Here is a 21,709-nt window from a genome sequence, read left to right on the forward strand (position 1 = left end):
CGAAGACACGCTAAAAATAGTGAAGAACATTAAAATTACATTCTGCAATTTCTACCCAAACTGGCAACTATCAAATCAGTAATTAGATCAATTACTGTTCTTTGACTAATAACATCTATTTGGGTGCTCTAAGCAATTTCTAGGTAGTTGGGGGAGCTGCGGGCTGGGTGAAGAAGCCCGTGGAATAAATTAGAGACTTTTTTTGGCCTGTTGCTATAGGAGCACCTTAAAGGCAAATAAGATTATCAGGCTATGCAAGTCTGGTGGCACACACTCTCCTAATTTATGAAGCTACAGTGACTACTCATAATGATTTAAAGTGTATTTTGTTTGTTTTCACAAATACAGAATGCTGCAGAACGAATGCTGAATCCTAGGCAGGTTCCTTTTGAAAAAAATAAGAATTAGAAAATGACTATTGATTGTAACATGCCTTGAAGGGCAAATTCCTGTAGCCTGCTGTGAAAGCGCTGCAGGTTCTCAATGTTCGTTAACAACTATGTGTTATTTATGCTGATCTGACATCTCATATTCTGTAGAGAAGCAGGATTAGGTGATGATCTATATTAAATTCCATGTTCTGCTTTGTAGCCTTGATGCAAAGACTTCTTGCATGAAGTTTTCCTGTTTTCTTCACAGTTGAACGCTGCAGCCCGTACTCTGCAGATCGCTTCCTGCTCTGGATTTCTCAGAAACTAACAGTATTCTGGGGATTTCTTTAGCTGTTGTTTTTAGAATTACAAACATTCCTGAAAACTGGCTGTTACCACTTAGCAGAGCAGGACAGAAATTGTTAGATTGTACAGCATGAATGTTGGAAAGCACCATACATGACTTGATGGGAATCTGAGTTGCAGTTTTGAGAAGACACTTAAATGTATTCTTTTTTAAAATAAAGTAATATGAGAGCCTAAGAAGGTCATTCTGCTGTATCTGCTATGTCTTTATAGCTGTGTCTTTAGCTGCTGTTTGGTGGCAAGATTATAATGGGCGTCATAATGTGATGTGTAGGCATACAACATAGATCTTTTTACATTAGGAACCTTTAAAATAGAATTTTCTGTGAATTTTCACTATAAGAGAAAAAAGGAAGTGTTTAATACCTGAGAATGAGGGGAGAATGCTGTTTTCATTGCCCTCTGATTACTCTGATCAGTTCATTTCCAGACAGAAAGCATGAGTGTTCATTTATGGAGGGAGATGTTGCAGTGTGCTCCACAGAGGGCTGTAATTGGGTGGGATGCTGAGAGCTGGTTTCTTTCAAGGGATCAAATTGAATTTTTATGCAAGAAGCATCATTTGTCGTTAGATCTTCCTTAATTGTGAGTGCCGAAGTCCGATAAGCGTTGTTGACGTATCTGGAGTCACAGCTATTAAAAATAAGGATTATAATTTGTTAATGTCAACAGTTTTTAATATAGCTTGTTTTCTATGAAGTTATGATATAATACTTCTCACCTTTAAAAGGAAGATCTTATAGTTCCTTACTGCTACCAAGTGTTCAGCAGATGTTTGCAGTGCTATAGGATTTACAGGAGATGTCTTTGGGGGCATTTTCTAGTAGAATATGTCTGATTGTCATAGAATGTTCTCTGATAACCAAAAGTGTAAATTTCTGTCATCTTTTGGTTCATTGCATAGTTCTGTGCAAATTCTTTTACACAGCATGCATTGAATAACTTGTTTACTTTTGGTTCAGTATAGTATTGTGCAGTGAGTGTGCAATATAGATTCCGTGTACTCTTCTCATCTTGGCTCTCATGTTGGATTTCTGAGACCTTGACCTTCACATCTTTTGTGAATTTCTTCTTACTGCAGTAAGAAAGGTTGCAGAGGCTGTTTTTGTTCACTTTTAACTGATCATTTTCCTTATGTTAAGGAGTACAACCGTTGTATATACCCCAAACTGACATGTTTAGACTGTTTGCACAAGCTCTGTTTTATAATATTTTGCATCATCTAACCTCTATATCCTTGTTCACTGATCTGCACTCACATGTAGCATCAATGTTCTGAGTAAGATGCATTCAGATTTTCAGACACCTGAGATGAGGATGAGAGAGAGTACATCCTCTGAGTCACCTGATGGAATTAATATCACTCTGATGCAGTATTCTCTGTTAGTGTTTCTTGATTTGTTCCTGTAGGTGAACTTTGACAAGCTAATTACTTATGGGTAAACTTTCTTGTCCTTTCTTGCAGGCTTTGCTGTAGCCCAGTGTATAAATCAGCACCATCCATCACCACTCTCGTCACCATCGCCGTCCAGTGGCAGTGGGAGTACAGGGCGCTGTGATTCAGTGGCTGCAAGCTCAGCTTCCACTCCTTCTGTTGCACAGAGTCCCTCAGGTATTAAATCACTATTTTCAGCTTAGGCACCAAGAGTTGTGGAGAACTGTAGATGTTTCTGTCAAATGGACTTCTGATGTTATTGAGTTAAACACAGGGTATGGCTTTATGGTATCAGATCACTTGATCATTTACCTAACCTAGTTTAAGTAGATTGTGGTGCAAATTTTAATGATGTATTCAGATTTTTCTATTGGATAAGGAGTTACATACTTGGCATCTTTCAGTGGCAATCTTAAATACTGGTTAAATGATATCCTGTTTGTCTGATTTGTCTCCTAGCACGTACAATTTGAAGTGTTTTGGTTTTTATGTCGTCGTTTAAACAGAACTTTGGTTCTGCATAAATTCAGAGTGACATTTGTTTGCCCTAGTGGGTAAATCTATGTCCACATGAAGCTTTTTTTTTTTTTTTTTTTTTTTCCAACTGGGCTTTTGTATATTTATCTGATTCTTCTGTTAATTTTTAACGAGAGGCCAAGTATGAAACACTTTCAAATAACTAAATAACACTCTTGGCTGAACACCACATCTGAGGAGGCTATTTCATTGGAGCTGAAGCAGCCATTTAAATTGACTGATAATATAACTTGCACGAATGTAGCTGGCACGTGCTTGAGTTGGTCAGTAAGTTCAGTGAGATAGTTTATACTGGGATCTCTTGTTGCCTTAGAATGACTTAATTCTTCTCCTTTTTGTGTGTGTAGTGTTTATCAGAAATCCTGCAATAATGTTTGTTTTGAAAACAAAATGAATGTGAGGTAGAGAACCTCCAGCTGAAGGCTAAGCAAGAAGTAAATTCTGAAGGGTGCATATTGAAATGCTTTTACTTTAGAGTTGACCCTACTCTAGCTCTTTCTGGATATTAAAAACAAACAAACAAACAAAAAAACCAACCAAACAAACAAAAAAAAAACAAAGCAGAATTGACTTGGATTCGCAAGGCATTTTCTAACAGCCCCTTCTTGACAGTCTCTTTTGACGTTCATCACTCTGAAATGGTTGTTATGGTTCCCTCAATTAAGACACACCTTTTTGCTTTCATTTAAGTCATGTGAAGATAAAAGTGAGCTTTTTTGCAGTCTAGTAGGAAGTGATACAATCTGTATTAGGCATTTAGTGTTTTATATGTCACGAAATTACTTTGCTTACTGAACGCTGTCAGGAGATCAGTGTAAATTATACATCCGAAGTGACTATCCTTGCAAGAAGTGCCACTGGAGAAGGGTAAGCAAAAACTGCTTATCAAGTTTATGAATAGATTATAAAGCATTCTAGCATCCAGACACTATATTAAAAAACATATATTACTTCAATAAACTAACACACAGTCGCAATATTCCTACAATATGTGCAGCTCCAGAATAAAATTGGAGTTGTTTTTCTAAAACATTGGAAGGATCTTATTTTATTTTCGTGGCTAACAGTTACTTGCTGTTATCTGGTCTTTGAAGGCCTAGGATAAGTAAGCAGAGATCACACAGTGAAGCACTGTGATTTGACAGAAGTCTCAATATGGATCAGCATTACAGACAGAACATGTTTCACTACACGATTCTCCCTAGCTGTGTGAAAAGTTTCAGCTATTATTTTCTTTACTGTATTTGAATTTTTTGTGATCCAGAATTGAAAAGGCATCTATGATTTTTAGTGACTAGGAGATAACTATAAAAGAAATGAAAATTAAAATCTAAATTATTGCTGTTGCAGTAGGCAACATGTTAGTTCAGAAAAGGATCAAATAAGTCTATCCCATGGAGGTCAGACAGAGGTCTTTCAAGTGCTTTCAAGACTTCTATGAAAAGCTGAATAGATCTGGAGGATGTAATTCCTCATCTAGAAAGAGAGTACCTCATTGGAGAATAGAATATATTATAGTTCCAAAAGGAAAATCTACATAATAAGCTGTTGTTTGTGTATCAAAGTTGTTTATTTGTGCTGCATTTTGAAAAGTGTGATAACAGGATGCTGTTCTGAACTAAATAGTATTACTAATCAAAGTTTGGAAAAGTCTGATTTCTATCTGCACTTTACCAGTTCAGCTGCCAACACTTAGTATGACCTCTACATTGTGGCTTCATTGTAGCATGTTCAGAATGCCACATCATACAGGAGAACAGTGTTTGGGTGTTGGATGGTGGTGTTGGTTTTGGTGTAGGATGCTTTGTGTTGTGGGGGTTTTTTGGTTTTTTTTTTGGTTTTTTTTTGTTTTTTTTTGTTTTTTTTCTCCATAGGATCTAGGGATTCTGATAGATGCTTTAGGAAGCCTAGTTGTAATGATACTGTTCTGTGTCACATCACTATTTTGGGATTGTAACCATCAGTAAGGTCTGTGAAAATGAATGTGAGAATTTGCTTCAGCTGCTTCAGCACCAAGTCATCAACTTGCAATGATGTACTGCAGGGATGAACTCTGAACAAAGCTCATGAATTTTGTTCTGCTAACTCAGAGGGCAGTAACAAAGAAGACAGTTACTGTATGTACGCAGGTAGTTAGTTAATTCAGAGCAATGGGTTGATGAACAGTTGGTGCTGAGGCTCACATATCAATTCTGCATGGGACTTAAGGGAGTTTTTGCTTCAGGCCTTCAAACAGGAAGTAGCAAGTAGCTAATTAGCAGCAAGAAGTTGCTAAGATCTGCTTTATGCTCCAAGGTAGCATTTGAGTGCTGCTGCAATCTGTCATGTTAGAGTCCTTCTCGTTTCCCATTCCATTCAAAATGCACACAAACGTGTTCTTTCTCTGCTCTCAAGTTTTTTGTACCAGCTGATTGGGTTGTTGACCATGGAGAACATGCAAGGTTGCTCAGGAGCTTCAAACAAGAAGGTCAACTAACCAAAAAAAAGAGATGAATATGTGCATTTCAAGAAAATCACCTCAACAATCATAAGAACAACATCAGCTGTTTCTGCTGTAAATTTGAGATCGTGCCATCCCAAGATTGTTTGTTGACAGATTTAAGGTGTTCAAAATTTGGTACTTGTAATCTACACAGATATTAAGATTTAGAGCATAATACACTGAATTTTACATAGAATATTGATAGATGAGAACAAAATAAAGACAAGTTGCGCATTTGTTAGTTGACAAATACAAATGTTACAAGATTATGTATTAACAGGTAAGCAATTAAAAAAAAAAAAAAAAGCCTTTGAAAATGTATCACAGAAAATCATGGGTCTTTTATTTTGTAAAAAATGTTTTCCTTGCTCCATCATGCATCAAACAGTATCATACTGTGAGAAGGAAGATTAACTGAACTTACGCAGAATCATTTGATTGAGTACATTTCACTTAATGGAAGAGAACAGCAGTTGCATTAACTACTTTATCGGATGCAAAAGAAGCTTGTATAATTCCTGAGTTTACCAACCATTGTCACAGTACTCTGTGGCATAGATTTTTTTTTTCTTAAAGTCCAGAAGCTCCTGCATTTACAGTATCTGGGCATTAAGCTTAGCCCTGTTCCTTAAAACTGAAAAAGCAGAGTCCATCCCTTAAAGAAAGAGTAGCCCATGGCAAGATAGAAAACGTACAGCAGATTCTGCAAATGCTCTATTAGGTGTTTTTCTTCATATTTACAGTCTTTTTAAAATGAGCATGTCCATCTGAAGTGCTGCTCTGCCTACAGTAAAAACGCTCTTGCTAGGCAGATTTTTATCATTAAATTTCTGAACTTAGAATACAGTCTCTTCTTGGCTGCATTTGCTGGAACCGTGAACTTCTCTGAAGTGCTTATTTTTATATAAGCCAAGGATTAAGATAAAGAAGCTGTTACTGTAAGTTAGCAGTCTTCTAGAGTTATAGGTATGTAATGCCATGAGTGTTGTATTTTATCACTTTTTGAGTTGCTTAAAGCTTTAAAATTCATTTGGCTTCAACACTTAAGAAAATGTTTACATTGGAGCAGTGGTTATTGAGGACTCCAGGAGGCAATGATCTTCTATGCCACTGAAGTCTTATTTCATGCTTCTGGCAGATATTAATGGTAAATGGTCTAAAATAAGTATGAAAATCATGTCCCCTGTTGCAGAGAATGTTGGATACCATCTGTAAAATAAAACTTACGTATTCCAAGTAGAGGATGCTTGATCAAGGATGGAGAGCCTGTGAGAGCAGTGCCTGCTGTCTTACTGAAACCATCCGTCTATTTCTTTTATGATCAGTAATATAAACGTGGTATGATCTGTTCTCCAATGCTAGTAATTTTCTAATTAGGCAAGTAACTAGTTTTTTGTTTCTAGAAAGTTTCTTACTCAGAAGCTTTCTATGCACCAAGCATCATCATCTTAACTGCTGCTATCTTTTAAAGTGCTGTATTTGCCTTTGTTTTAATCCAAGTATAATACTTCAGTGTCACTTCTTAGAACAGTAGCACTGAGTGGGCTGAAGTATTATCATCTGTGCTGTAGGGCACCTCATGTAATTTATTGCCAGTGGGAATCCAAATAATGCTGTATTACTAGAATTTGTAATAGATAGCTTTCCTCAAGGTTTTGTAGCACGTATGTAGTTTGTGATGAAAAAGCCTACCGGTATTGCCTCCGTGTAATGCTGTCAGACCTCAGGTAGTCCTAACTGCATAATGTATGTTTCCAGATAGGTAAGGAAACAGTAACTTCACTCATTATTTCTAAAGAATGACTACTTCTAGCTGCAGAAGTGTTTCCCAAACTTAAAAAGACTCGTTGAGGTCTCAAGTTGTGTTGGAGATACCAGCAGTTACGGATGCGTCCTCGTCACTTTTAATCTTGTTGCTGCTCTAACATTTATCCTTTGTCTTCATTCCAGTTTCCTTTCTTGTCTCACTGTTACAGCCTTGGTATGATATATCGCTGTGTTTTCCTCTAGTAAGGTCTGGCAGGAAAGGACGACGGCGGGTGTTTAGTCTGTCGGAGGCTGACAGTCACGGTGGACACTGGGTTTAGGTCTTCAAGCAGCAGCTGCAACCGAAACTCACGCAATATCCATTCAGGCAGGTTCCTCCATAAGATTTCAAAAGCCCATAAAGTTAATAGAGCATGCTTGGTTTCCATGCTTGCAGTAGTGGCAGTGAGGTAGGAAATTGAAGAAAGCATCATTAATATTTGACTGTACTGATTTTGGGGGAGAATTGTGCCGCAATTTCTGGATTTCAGCTGTTTCTGAAAGTCTTACCTACAGTTTCTCCTGTATTTCATGGCTCTCTCCCCAGAAACTGCAATTCTGCATACCACAAAATGATCTATCAAACTTCCAGCTTCAAAGCAGCCATGTCTTCATTTGCACAGGGGCAGCCATGGCTGTAGTGGAATTTAGCACAGGGTCCAGAATGGACAGTAACGCAGGTATTTGCTAGCAGCAAGAAATTTATAACTCAGGTAAAACAGAGACAACACTCAGTATAAGATTATCCTCAGACTGTGATGGTACAAACTTGCTTCTTTTTATCATCAGACTCAGGCAAATGGATTTATGGACTGCTTGTCTGCCTGAAGGATTGGGGAGGGGAAGCATAAACAGAAAGGATGGAAGTAGGCTTCAGACTGGTTCTCAGTTCTGTAACCTGTGTTGAGTCTAATTAATTTCTTTTTTCACCACCATGGCATAAAAATATTTTACTCCGTTAATATTATAGAAATACCATTTTTCATTTATTAAACTTGCTTTGTGTCTTTTTACTTAATGTACTGTTATTTATATTTTTGTTTATCCTTTTATTGTATATAGCTGTACAGTTTAAGGTGCTTTTCTGTAGTTTATATTCATTCTTACCTTTTTCTATTCTCTTCTATCTTTTTTCCCTAATAACCATTATAGCATAAGATGATATAACAGAAGTGTTTTGTTTCTGTAATGATAACCTTGGTAGTACTATAGAAGTGCTGAACAAAATCTGAGGGTGCTGAATCCTTCACAGCTGTGGACAGCTGGTGTTACCCAATGCTTTGCAAAGTTACACCATGGTTTTGAATCTTGTTTGGAACTCGAATTCAAACCTGACATTTTTTTGTCAGAACACTTCTGTTAGAACACGTGAGCTGGGGAGAGGTAAATAGGCATTTTTCCCATATTGGGTGGTAACTTTGTCACGTTGAAGAGTATGTTTCAGAGACCAGATTTTATTCAGGTAAAAATGACAATTGTCATTATTTTTGCTCTTTCTATCCAAAAGTCAAAAGTAAACTGGGACCAAATTTGAGAAGTTGGGTCTTTTTGAAAGTTACTCAGTATTACTGTATGCAGTGAAGATGTAAGTTACAGATAGTGAGTAGGGATATATAGCAGATATATATACATATAGCAGACTGGGTGCCTTGATACCCCTGAATCAATAGCTTGCTAATTATCTAGTTTTTAAAGACAGTCATTCTTGTAATAATCTGTTCATAATTTTTTTTTCCAGTTGGAGGATATATTTTTTTCCAATTGATCAACACTCTGATTTTTTTTTTTTTTTTTCTATTCCTGCATCCAAAACATTTGGGAGATTGTAATAATGATGCTGAACACACAAAGCTCTGTGCCCACCTGAAGCCCCAGTGGATCTGAGTGCTCAGTCCTGAGGATGCAGGTGCCAGTCTGGCAGGCAGTGGTCTCTGGCTGTTAAAGCTGTGACTGAAGGGTTGGTTTTCAGATACCAATCATTCCAGAAGAGATAATGTGTTGCAAAATAGCACCCAGAGCTGTTGGCCTTTTCCAGAAGGTTAAAACTTCTTTTTCTCTTTTTTTTTTTCCCCTCTCGTTCTGCACTGATATTTACTCCCTGCCCCTGTGAGGACTAAGTGGTGGCTGGCTGCTCTCTGGGCATTCTGGCAGGGATGCTCTCACTGCTGCCCTTCAGTGCAGTGACAGGAGCGACGTTCTGACAGCGACTAATGGAAGATGGAAAGTAGAGGGGAGAGACTTACTGCTATCAATAATAAATAAAACCCTCCCCAAAAAGCACAGAAGAGCTCTGCTTTTGTCTTTTCTGCTTATGAGATGCTAGACACTGAGTTTGTTCTGCTTACATTTCTTGATACCATCTCTTTGTCTTTTTGCTGAATGCACTGTAGGACCTTCAAATAGAAAATATGGTGGATTTTGACTCCAGATTATTTTCTAATGAAGTTTTTTCTAAATGTTTTTTTTCTTATAGTAAGAAGGGATTCACTTCAGTCATTCAGATCCTGTGTGAAAGGATTAGGGACAGTGTAGTGTAATGAAATGTCAGCTTTTCAGTGAATTAAAGTTATATGGAAATGCACTGATATTTTCTCGGGAGAGGGGGCCTGAATGTATAAGAAGTGAAACTCCAGAACCAGGAGTGAAATAGCAGCAGTAGAGACCTGACACATTATGCCATTCCTGAGCAGAACACCACTGGCTGACAGTACTTTATTTACCCGAGTTTCTCAGGCTGCTGCTTGAATCTTGGTGAATTCTTACTATTTAAAAAAAAGTCTTGGCGAAGTGTTTAATTTTTTTTTAAGGTTTTGTGAGCTTAGGAGATAAAACCACTGCAAAGAGACTGTATTTTTTTTAACACTGAAGTGTTAGCATTTATTTTGGAATTCAGAGGAATGAATTGTTGCCTGATTTTAAAGTTCTTAGCAATTCATTTTCCATGCAAGCGTTGCATCACTTCTGTTATCAGCCGCCAAGTTTTGTCTAAAGCTTCGTGACACCTAAGAAGAATAATCTGCAGAGTTACTTGAATTTCTCCTTACTTTTAAAAATAAGTAGTAATGGCCTTTTTGTTTCAAAGACTGTCCTTTTAAATCTAAATTTTGTTTTCCTTAAAGCAAGAAGCTTTAGCTACAGATTCAGGAAAAAGTAAAATTGAATGATTTTCGAAGTGAGAGTGCACCTTTGTTTGGGGAAAGGTAAAATAATAAACATAATAATAATAACAACCAACAAAACTGTCTTTTACTGCTGTCTCACTGATGTCTTACTGATGCTCATTCCATTCTAAGCTTTGTTTTTCTTTTTTGATGTGTTTTTTGTTTGTATTTTTTTTCTCCCTTATGTTCACATTTTCTGTTTTATTTTTACAGAAATAATTGGAATTACATTGAAAGTGAAATATTTTAAGGTTACTGTGTATTTAAACCAGAGTTCAATTCCTGGTCTCTGTATTCACACTACACTGCCTTGTAGCCTTTTCTGCAGATGCCTGTACACTTGAACACATGCTGTTTTTTAGCACGAGCTCTAAATGGTCTGTCTTGAAGCTGGATACCTGTTACTTTAATGGCATCTATTACTAGTCTGAAAAGAAGATAAATTTGTGGGCATACTCGCTCATACAAGGCTGTACCCCCTGATCTGGTACATTTGCTGTCCATCTGTGCCAAATGAGCAGCTTACTTGTTGGTTAGCAGGATTTTAAGGGAAAAAAATGAAAGGACAAGACAAGTAAATGTTTTATTTCATTGTGAAGGAAGTGCCAGCAGCATATCTGTTTTCTGTAGTATATAATGGCTCATCCCCAGTTTTATCCCTGTTGCAAGCTCCAGCTATGAGCACAAAATTTCATTTAAAAGCCTACATAAAAACGGGCTTATTTTGTGGCACCTTCATTACCATAAGCACATAATTCTCCTTTTTGTCCTTTCATAGTTGTAGTTTCTATGACTGAGATGTCATTTTAAACTGAATCTAGAGAATGGAATGAGTGAACAACTTCCAAATCTTTGTTTTTAAAACAATAAATAGGTGTCCTCTTGAGCAGATTGGTTATACAGGGTTCTTTACTAATTCTGAAGAGCTTCCAGGTATGGGGCACTTAATTTTGTTTAGACTGTGCTAAAGTCTGGGGAGGCTTTCTTACTCTTCCCTTCTGTTTCCTCTCTTTAGGAATATTTGCCGTATTGCTGTATAGTATAAGATGTGTGAATGTTCTGGTTTCTGATGTGAACAGTTTAGTGCTGGCATTTGATATCGTGCCATATTTCACATGTTGTTTCTAATTACTAAAAAGCAAATTTTTAAGCACAGTGCTTCATAGCACTACATTTTCCACCCAGGTATTCTTAAATATTCATGAAGTACAGTATGCTCTTTGGCTTAATGAATGATGTACATGCTAAGTTGAATCTAATATTGATTCTTTCTTGATGTTTTCTTTAATAGATGACTCTCCAGCTCCCGAGCAGCCCCGCACAACTGTTTCTGGTCAGATGACGTTGACTGATGAAACTCTTTCAGCTGTCTCAAAGTCTAGCAAGAGTGCTGTAAAAAACAGTGACATAGAAACAGCAAACCTGTCCCCTAGCCTGATTCCTGCACAGCAGCCCACAATATCATTAATATCAGATGACAATACGGATGCACTAAGTGTAGAGTCGCTTACACTGGTCCCACCGGTTGATTCGCACAGTATTCGTACGTTCAGCTGCATTCCTCAGCCATCTTTGCAGTCTGAGCTTGAAGTTAGCAAGGTAAAAGAGATAGAAGACGAGTGTTCTGACTAAGTCTACCCACAGACTGTGATAAACAGTGATGCAAATTAACCAAATTCTTCATTGTATTTTTGTTTCTTTGGGAGCACAAGATACTTCCTGCAGCATCAGAGACACCTGGTCTGCAAGAAGAGGCCCAGCGATGAAAGAATGTGGGCAGCTTTTAGAATAAGCATCAGATGTTTGGCATATTTAAACCAGGGGAAGAAAAGAAACTGGATTGGACATTTCCCTAGCCATTTCTGTTGTACAAGAGCACCTACTTTCTTCCTATTATCAAATAAAGATCCAGCTGCAGTAACCTTATAGTCAAAGACCTACAGTGCTAAGGCAAAGCGAAGACATTTTTGGATACCTGGCTTCAAGATGTTGAATTGCTACTTCTTTGAAACTGGAGGCATATTGTTCACCAGGAACAATAGTATAAAGTACTTTATAGTACAAAGATTCCATTTCCATTTGTTTCATTGTTTTTTATTCTGATCTCGTTCAGCTTTTGGAGGCCTCTATGATACCAGCAGGCTCGTCCCCTTTCCGTGTTGTGTTCACAGGACTCCAAGGTTCAGTGCTTTGTTTCCCATGTGTAATATTTATTTCAAAGTCTGATTCAAAGCAAGATGCATCTAAAAATATTTTTTTCATAAGGTAAAACTCTGAAACTTAATATGAGAATTGCTTAGTCATATGATTGCAAGACATTTTTGAAACATTTTTAGTCTTTGCTTAACTAGCTACAAAGATAAGAAATATTTTAAAATCTACTGCTTGTTTGCTCACTTCTGACAGTCAAATTGCTACACCTCTGAGGAATGATGGTATGATGATACCCCTTCTACTGAAGAACAGCTAGAAGCAGACAGAGGCACTTTTATTCTTAAAAGGTTTGGGGGGTTTTGTTATTGGAGCTCTTTCTTGTTAGTGTCTTTGGGTTTTGTTGTTTTTTTGTGTTTTTTTTTATTATTTGTCTGTTTGTTTCTCATCTTCCCATGGGAATAGTTCTAGTAATTTCTTTTCAAGTCTGAAAATGAAAGAGAAAGCTATTGTTGGTGTTGTTTTTTTTCCCTGTTTTAAAGTATCACCAAAAGAAATTACAGCACAAAAGCAATCGAGTTTGTTTGCCTTACTTTGCCTCATAGATCTTGAATCTGATTTGACAGTAAGCAGTGAAGAAATGTGAATTAAAGTTTGGAATGCTCTTTGCTGATTTTTATGCGTAATTTACTGTGAATGGTAAATTTAAGCTTTCTGATCAATTTCCATACGTAGTAAGCTAAGCTGGTAGAAAAAAAGAGCCAAGTGTCAATGCTGATCTGTGTATTACACTGAGTGCTGTCAAACATTGAAGTCTACTGTAAACTTGCTGTTGTGATTTCCATCATCAGTGCAATCAGTTTCCTGGTTCTGCCTCTACTAACATTGATTTCTTATCAAATAGGTGAATCTGAAAAGTTCTTGCCTTGCCTACTTTCCCATCTTAATGTATCTCTTCCTTGCTGTCAGGTAGAGCACTTGATTTATGTGTTACATTTATGAGATCTAATAATCCACGAGTGTATCTTGACTTGCTTTTCAATCTTTTCCTTCGTGTAAAACATGTATATAAGGTGCCTGCTATTGAAAAACAGCATCTTTTTAACTCCCTTATTAGCTTTTGCAAGCAGTTTTATTGATTTCTAATTTTCTGTGGCTTCTATTTTGTCTCAAATTGAGTTACCAAATATTCCGACCATTCCAGAATGGCACAAAATCTAAAATTAAATGAGAGAATTAGGTGCTCTTAACACTGGTATGGGTGTATGGTGGTGAGAATTTGGCCTTGCTGCTGGAGTAGGAGGCCATGATTTTGGGTTTAGCTTTTTTCCATGTGCTTAGGGTAAGTTTATACTGCAGTCACTGTTGTGGCTAATGTACATGTATCTGAACAAGTAGCAATTTGGGCAGAAGGACCACATAAATAAATTTTTATTAGCTGAATTTCCTGCAGTCTAGACTTCCTCCACCATGTTGCAGCATTACACTGTGGCCCCAGTAATACTCTAAAGATCATTATAAAAAATGATGCCTTAATTGGAAAGCATTTTATGTTAGCTGTTAACCTTAACTCTTGACCTGGATTACAGAAAATGCCACTGTGCGGGCTGAGTTCCCCTAAATAGTATTAATTCTAGACAGGAAAACCTTGATCTTTATTTATCTAATTTAAAATTTAGGTCTAGCAAGATTAGGGCCATTCACAGAGGGACTTTTAACAGGCATGCATAATCTCACCCTTGAGCCACACTGTGCAAGAAATGGTGATGAAAGAAAGGTGACTTTGTGCTTTTCATTGCCTTGGAGTGGTGGTTCAATCCCACAACCAGGTGTTTCCTGTGCAGCTCTCAGTAGGCAACTGAGGTACTGTTATGTGTGTACAGTTTGACTGCACTTCATGCTGCATTACAGGCTCTGGAGATGCTGCAGTACGTCATCTGGCAATCTTATCTCCGTGAGCTGTGTTGTTACTAATCTACAATTCCTTGAAGAGTATCATATCTGTCTCTTATCAGAAAAACTCAAAGGCTGTTTCCTTATCCTCATTTCACTGTAAAAAGGAAACTCGACCAAGAAAGCATTAGCACATCAGCCACAAATACACCTTCTTCTAAAACAAAAGTTGATGTGAGTCAGTGTAGCATCACTCTGTTTAACCAAATCCAAACACCAAGTTGCAAATGAGGGCAGCAGCTGAACTACTGTCCATTCTTGCTCTTTCAGTGCAATACTGCAGGCCAAAGGGGGGGAGAAAATGAGAAAAATGCTGATATGTTGTGAGGTGGTAAATGCTCGGTGTGTTTTGTAGAGGCTGTGCCTATCTTGAACCATATTCTGGTAATATAAAACATCTCTAATAGTCCTTTCCTTTTGAGAAGAGACACCAAAAACACCAAGGCCTGCTGCATGTTGCTTTGTGTTGTGATCTGTGTCTCACTGTATTGAGTTTTACCAGGATAGCAGTTGCTTAGTGTCACAGCCTCTTGCAGGTCCTGTTGCTGTTCTGTAGCACGGTGGGCAGCAATGGACAGGGCTCCAGCGTTTCCTTTGTGAACAGAACAGTGGCAGCATGCGTGTGGTGAAGGAGTGCTCAGTTCCAGTGTCTGCCTTACTAGTGGGTGATGTTTGTAGTATAAACCTGTGTACAATAATTTCTTTCTTGGATATTTACAAGAATCTGAAATTCTTGGATATAGGAAGAAACCTAACATTTAGCTTTCTGCCCTGTTTTTCACAAGCTGTGTGGGTTAAAACAAATTTACTAGAAGTACAGTCATACGTATTAATACTGGAGGCTGTATTTTGTGCGTAGTCATGAATTATGCTGTAAAGAGTGAGCTCATCCTTCACAGCTCACTCATAAAGTGATTCTGTGAATTCATGATGAACTAAAATTCTGGCTTCTGTTCCTTAAATTAATCTGACCTTATAAAATTACACTTGTTAAAGAAACTCCATAATGCTCTTTACTGTAGAGAAACTTGCAGCTGTGCTGTAAAGTCATTTGTTGAGAAAAAAAATCAGTAATATCTTCCAGAATTGATTTACTCTTCTGAAATATTCTTGAAGTATGGACATACAGCACTTTAAAACCCTTCTTCCTTCTCTAGAATTTAGGACTCCACATTAGTTGGTAATCAGAGTTTGAGTCAATGTCCAGTTATTCATAGAAACCCTTTGTCCCATGTTGACATAATACAGGGGGAAATAATGTTTTTCTGTGGATTTGAAGGATTCTTCTGTGTAAAATTTTAAAAATCAATGCTTAAAATAGTCTATGGCAGCATCAGCAATCGTTAGGCTTGAAGTTACTGTGACTTTTTTCTTATTAAGCAGTAAGACATGAGTAGCTGTAATTGTCACGCTACAGCAAGGAGCCTCAGGTGCTTACTGAGTACAGAGCTCAATAATTGCCACGCAGCTGAGGGTCATTTTGCTAGCAGGAAATCGGTTTCTTTTTCTCCTGAAGTAAATGAAACATAAAATTCTCTGCTTGAAGCCATGGGGAAGCTGTAAGACAAACAGGTTGAGCTTTGTGTAAATGTGAAGTCACTTTGTGAAAGTGAACGCAGGACTTGAATCGCATGGTGCTGTTGGCGCTCTGGTGTTATTGGTCACTCTTTTGCTGCACAGGTGTTAGAGGTAAACACAAAATAGCCTAATGAGCACTCTTGCAAAAGAAAAAAAAGTCATGTTAAGAATTCAGGCACTGTCCTTGCTATCCAGCTCAACTAAGCAGGTAGAGCTATGTGGAGATTTGCTCGTAAAAGAACATTGTGCTAACAGGTGTCACCTGGAAAACTTCACCTTATAGTCTTAGGGTTGAGCGAGAGATTCAGGAAGAGGCATGAAATCAAGGCATCATAGAGATCTGGGCATTTTCCCTAAAAAGCGGTAACTCTCCTTAAGGTTCCTACCCATTTTCAGGCATCCTGGCCATAGGCACCTGATACGTTTGGGAAGTTCTGAACTGTTGCTGTCGCTCTTTGCTGACTGCAGGGCATCGTTCTCCTGGGCACTGCTCTTCCATTATCTCTGAGTTTTTGGAGTGATTTCCTGTGCTTTGTGCTCTGGTGCTCTGATCTTTCCTACATGTCTGCATCATGAATTACAAATTACAAACATACTTAACAACTCTGTCTCCTCTCAGCTCCAGCAAAGCAGATGGTGATCTAAGCAGAGCCTGCTGGGGTAGAGCTGTCTAAGGAGGTGGGGAGGGGGGGAATACTTGTGTTTTTTTTCTGCTGTTCTGGAATTTTTGAGCAGCAATAGAAATGTGGGACATGAAGTTCTGGACTGAGTCTCAAACAGAAGGTTATTTCATATGGAAAAATATTTTTATATCACATTTGTACAAAATTTTCCCTATTTTGGTCTCCCAGAATTTTTAAGGATGTGCACATTGCTCAAACTTGATTTCTTTTGCGGGATGTTTTAAATTGTGTGTTATGTTTGCTAATGTATTGCAAATGTAAAGCTAAGTGTTGCATGTCTAATAAACATGCACTGTGGCAGTATGTGTTTTGTTTGGCTAACTTGAAGTCAGTGCTTCTTAATGAATATGGAAGGAAACTTGAGTCATTGTTGTGACTGTCTCTTGAGCATAAATGAATGTGTGGAGCGTGTTTATTTAAAAAGGGCTTAACTAAGTAATGACAAGGAATACTTATTGATGACAAAGGTTAGAGTTAAAGCTCAGCTTAGTATATGGTGTTCTCAGGATTTTTTTAATGTTGTGATCTTAAAATAATCAAGATTTTTTTTGTCATCTTTTGGCCATGGACACTCATACCTGGTGTAAAATAGGCTTAAGACGTGGTAACAGCAATCTGATACTCAGGTCTCTATGAGATGAGAGTCTGAGTGTGCAGGAATGTATTTAAATACTTCTGCCACAGTTCTTACAGTAAGTAAGGATAGTTTTTGAAGAGGAGTGAGAATAGCTTCAAGCTTCTACATTTATGGACTGTTAGGATTTCTAGGAGCTTTGTTTTACCTGGGCAGCGCTGAAGAACAGATGGTTACTTCTCTAGGGGACCTGCTGGGAGCATTTTCGGCTTTAGGGACTGGCTTTAGGCATCTCCACTTGTGAATGTGTGTTGATGTTTTGTTGCAAACTTTTTGCTTCCTTTTGAGCTGTTTTGCAAGTTGGATTGTTTCAGGTGCAAAGGGAAATGTATTTTTCTAGAAGAATGATTGTATCTGGGCTTTGTATACTAAAGCATTTAATGAACATGAAATTCTGTCCTCCTATGAAATATATTTCAAAAATGTCTGAAATGTGCTTCACTAAAAAAAAATGTCCTGAATGTGCACTTCTACATTTAAATGGAAAGAAGTCTAAACACAAGGTGAATGGGATTCCGAAATGTCTTTTCTAGAGGCAATAAGTATTATTTAATGTAAGTTATGTTATACATTTGGAGTAAGTGTGATGATATTTTATGTTAATTTAAATAAAAATGTATATAAGTGGGAGGGGACTGAACTTAGAAAGTATTGCTGTATATCTTTGAAATCCAGATTTCTAAGCTGAGTCTGTATTTGCTGGCACTGATCATGTCCTGGCTATTGAAAACCTGGACAAGAGTGAACAAAACACCTTTCTTTGTAAATGGAACTTGGCAATAAAGATGGTGTTACTGAGAACCTTCTTCCCTTTCATGTTCTGTTGCTAGATTAGATGCACAAGGACGTCCAATGGCAGTGAAATGCACAACTTGCAGAAGTGTGCTCTTGTTAAGAAGAATGGTGCATGAGAGTTGGGCAAATTAATCTTTGAGCTGAAAACTGAAATAGCCAAGGTAATTTTGTGTTGTGTATGCAGGAAATAGCGTGCACAAGGGAGCAGAAATGAAACCCACCGGGGTGATGGAAAACAGACAAGATCCAGGGCTGAGAGTGGCTGGGAACCACTTTGAATGTGTCCTTTTGCCTGTCGTGTGTGATTTCTTCCCCACATATATCCTCGCACCCTCTGCCTCTTTCCTGGTGCATGTTGCCAGTTCACTTCATGGATTAAATCCAACTGAGTTATTACTTGAAATCTTGTTAATTAGACTCTCCATCCATGGGAATTAATTACAGTCAATATATGTTCCTTGTGAGATGTTATTTTGCAAACTAGGCATTGCTCCAGAAGCTTTCTTGAGTAGAAATTAAATCCCATTGTACCATGAAACAAGCAAGCTAGATATAAGAGAGGAGATAATACTGTGATTTACTGTAAGATGCAAATATTAAAATGTGGTGTAGGGGGGTAAAAAAGAGCTTAAATCTGCTACTGGCATTTGGACTTCTGATGTGCCAATAGTACTTCCTAATTCATGGCCTCCCTTTCATTTGGAACAGCTTGGGGCTTCCTGTAACCTTCTTATAGCTCAGGACATCGGCAGCCTTTTATCTTGTAGCATTTCCTCTGTTTCTGATGAGGTCTTCATAATTCAGTCTAACGGTTATAAATAAGAAAGTGAAAGTGTGTCAAAGCATGACCCATGCCTTTATCATAGTAACTCCATCCTTATCCAAATAACAAGTTAAAATTCTGCATTTGGAGGCTGATGCCTTTATTCTTTGTCAGTTAAGCTGCTGGTTAATGTTTCCGTATCAAAAACAGGTTCACTGGGATGGTCTGGACTTCTTAGCTCTTTAGCTATGAGCAGTCACTTTCCTAACTGTGTGTTTGTGCTGCTGTAGTAGAGCTGTAGGGATGGTGTGTAGGCAGGAACTGGACTGACAGCTCCCAGTGATCTTTCTCAGTATGAACTGGGAACACTGTCTGGTTTATCTGAGTGTTTCCTGAAAAGTCTTCGAAGAGCTGCTGCAGTTTTATTTTCTCAAATAACAAGAGATGGTGGAAGTTGCGGTGGTGGGAGTTAACTGGCAAAATCATCACTCACTGTTGGCAAAATGAGAATCTATTCAGGCAAGTGTTCACGCGGAGTTGAGGCAGCTGAGCTGAAAGGGAGTAGCTAAGGCAGCCTGGACAGTGTGCAGTTGTGTCTGGGTTTGGCTTGAGTGTTCTCCCAAAGGCTTATCTGCAGATATCGCTAGATGCTGAAATTGTGCTTTTGGCTGCCAGTTCTCTAAAGCTGATTTTTAGAGGTGAAATTTTCAGGCTGCCAAGTGCAAGTGCATTATTAATCAGACTGAAGATTGGGATTTTCAAAATATATATGCTGAAAGCTCTTGCCTGTCCTCAGGCTCGTTCTCCCAAGCTGGAAAATGTTGTACTTGTGGGATGGAAAAAACTGATCTCATCATTCTGTACTCACTCTCTTGCCCCTAAATAAAGGTTTATATTTCACATGGGCCACAGTTTATTTTTATTTGCCCTGTCTGGATGACCAGTTGGGACAGATGAATCCTCAGGCTGTTTCCCAGTTATACATCAGTTTTTCTCAGCCTAAGTATGCAGTAAACATTGTGATACAGGATGGGAAAACAAGCTGTTATTTTACTGCAGAAATAAATTTTGACTTCAGGTTAATTGGGGGAAGACATCTTAGCATAAATTTGTCCTCATTTCTGGATCATTTATTTGAAGCAACTTCAGGCTGCTGAGAAGCTGTCTTAGAAAAATGTCTAAAATTTCCAACTGCAGCTCAAACTTGGGTGCGTGAAGTGAGAACAGCTGTTGTGACCCAATTGTCTGAGTGACGCTGGGCGTAGGAGTTAATGCAATTGGCACGAGAGCAAAGGGATGATCATTTATTCCAGCCTCTTGCCAAAAAACTTATTAAAACAATTGTTACAAAATTGAGAGAGGAGGCTTATTTTAGTACAGTTGTTAATAGCAGAGTGTTTCCCCAGGCTTCCTATCTCCGCTGCTATGAAATGTGCTTTTCCAAAATGGGTCACTTATTCCCAGGAAGCATTTGGCTCTTTGCTTCAACAGTATTGCTGTTGTCAGTGATTTACGTGGACTGCCAACATGAGTGCCTTCGGGAGACCTCTGTGTGAAGGTGGAATAATAGAATAGCAGCCTGCACAAAAGCAAGAAGTTGAGTGAAACCGGAGCTCCCTTAGGGCATGTACCAGCATCAGCCTCCCCAGGATCTTCTCGGAAAGCTGAAATTGTTGCAGTAATGCTTCAAATACATCAGCTTTGACCTATTAGTGAAGGGCTGGGAAGTGGCATGGTGATCTGGTGGAAGCCACCAAACTGAGGGTTATGGAATGGCTGATTGCACAGCTACGCTAGATAACATGCTCTTTGTTTCCAGATGCTACGTGGAATTGCATGGTGAAGGATGAGTGAGTCAAGGAGGCATAGTCAGACTGCGGAGCTTGCTCTGCCCCAACCGCCAGTGCTCTCAGAAACAGGAGGAGTTTCTGAAGGAGATAGGCAGAACTCCATGTCCTAGAGAAAAGAACCTCAGGGCTGTAGAAGGGAGGTAAGGCCTACAAAGTACACGAGTAGACTTTATTTTCCTAAGAAATCCTGGCTGTAATGAAAATGTGCCCACAACTCTCCTGCCCTGAATAATACAACTGCCCAGCCTCCAGCACTGAGGGTGACTGCTTGCCTGTGTCCTCTCAAACAAAGCAAAGAAGCAGGCAGACCAAGCAGTAATGGGGCAACTTGCTCACAGCTGTTGCTTGCATATTGGAATAACTGTCCTAGTACTTATCCCGTGGGCTTTACTGCAGACATATCCTGCTAGACTACTAATTAAATAATGCTATAATATTGCTAATACACTATTAAGACTATTAGATAAGATCTTTGTAATTATGTATTGCATAGGAGGGGAAGAGAAATGCCAAAGTTATCTCAGTGTATTATGGCAGGTACTTCAGTACAATTCTGATAGTTCAGAGACCAGTTGCTTGTAAGTGAGTATGCATTATCACCAGATTTTGAGATCTTTTCCATAATTAAAAGGCTTGCAATAAAGTCCCAAGAACTGACAAGACTGCATATCCTGCTTCTTTGACTTTTTTGCATCTTGGTGTAGGTTAGGTGTAGGAAGGATGCAACCATATATGACTTTCATTACGACAGATTTTACACAGTCAGTAAAGCTCAGTTCCTCTTGCGAGTTTTGTCACACGTCAGGGTGAGGTGAGTAATAACCCGCATGGGAAATTCTGTTCAGTAGCTTGTAGCAAACAATCAGCTTTGGAGGTGAATTCTGCAGCAGGGAGATGGCATGCCCTGGACAAGATGTCCAAGCAGCAGGTAGAAATGGTGCATTTTGGAGTCTGGGCTTGCTTTTAGACTTGGGTGATGCTGTGTACATTCATTCAACAACTGACGTTCCCATAATGGCTCCCCGGCAGAAGAGACAGCATTCTCTGAAGAATGGTCCAAGTAAAAATAATGAAGCATTCTGAATCGGCACCTTTTATCAGATTTTACATTGTTTCTTAGAGGGAGTTGCTTATATTTCCTCTT

General features: G+C 38.5%; 1 protein-coding gene across 5 annotated transcripts in view; it reads left to right on the forward strand.

Moving 5' to 3' along the window:
- Positions 1 to 17,958, forward strand: part of CLEC16A (C-type lectin domain containing 16A) — a 62,892-nt gene extending 44,934 nt beyond the window's left edge. The window contains exons 22-24 of one of the 5 annotated variants that reach the window (XM_042827708.1): positions 2,203 to 2,349; positions 7,206 to 7,325; positions 11,450 to 17,958. In XM_042827708.1, the coding sequence (XP_042683642.1) occupies positions 2,203 to 2,349; positions 7,206 to 7,325; positions 11,450 to 11,790 (608 nt within the window). In that variant the 3' untranslated portion in view covers positions 11,791 to 17,958. The other 4 variants (XM_042827712.1, XM_042827711.1, XM_042827709.1 and 1 more) reach the window with 4 other exon arrangements.
- Positions 17,959 to 21,709: the final 3,751 nt, after the last annotated feature.

This window comes from Centrocercus urophasianus, unplaced genomic scaffold (assembly GCF_019232065.1).
Source record: "Centrocercus urophasianus isolate 14NV4802_14NV808 unplaced genomic scaffold, USGS_Curo_1.0 seq_29, whole genome shotgun sequence".
Lineage (NCBI taxonomy): Eukaryota > Metazoa > Chordata > Aves > Galliformes > Phasianidae > Centrocercus > Centrocercus urophasianus.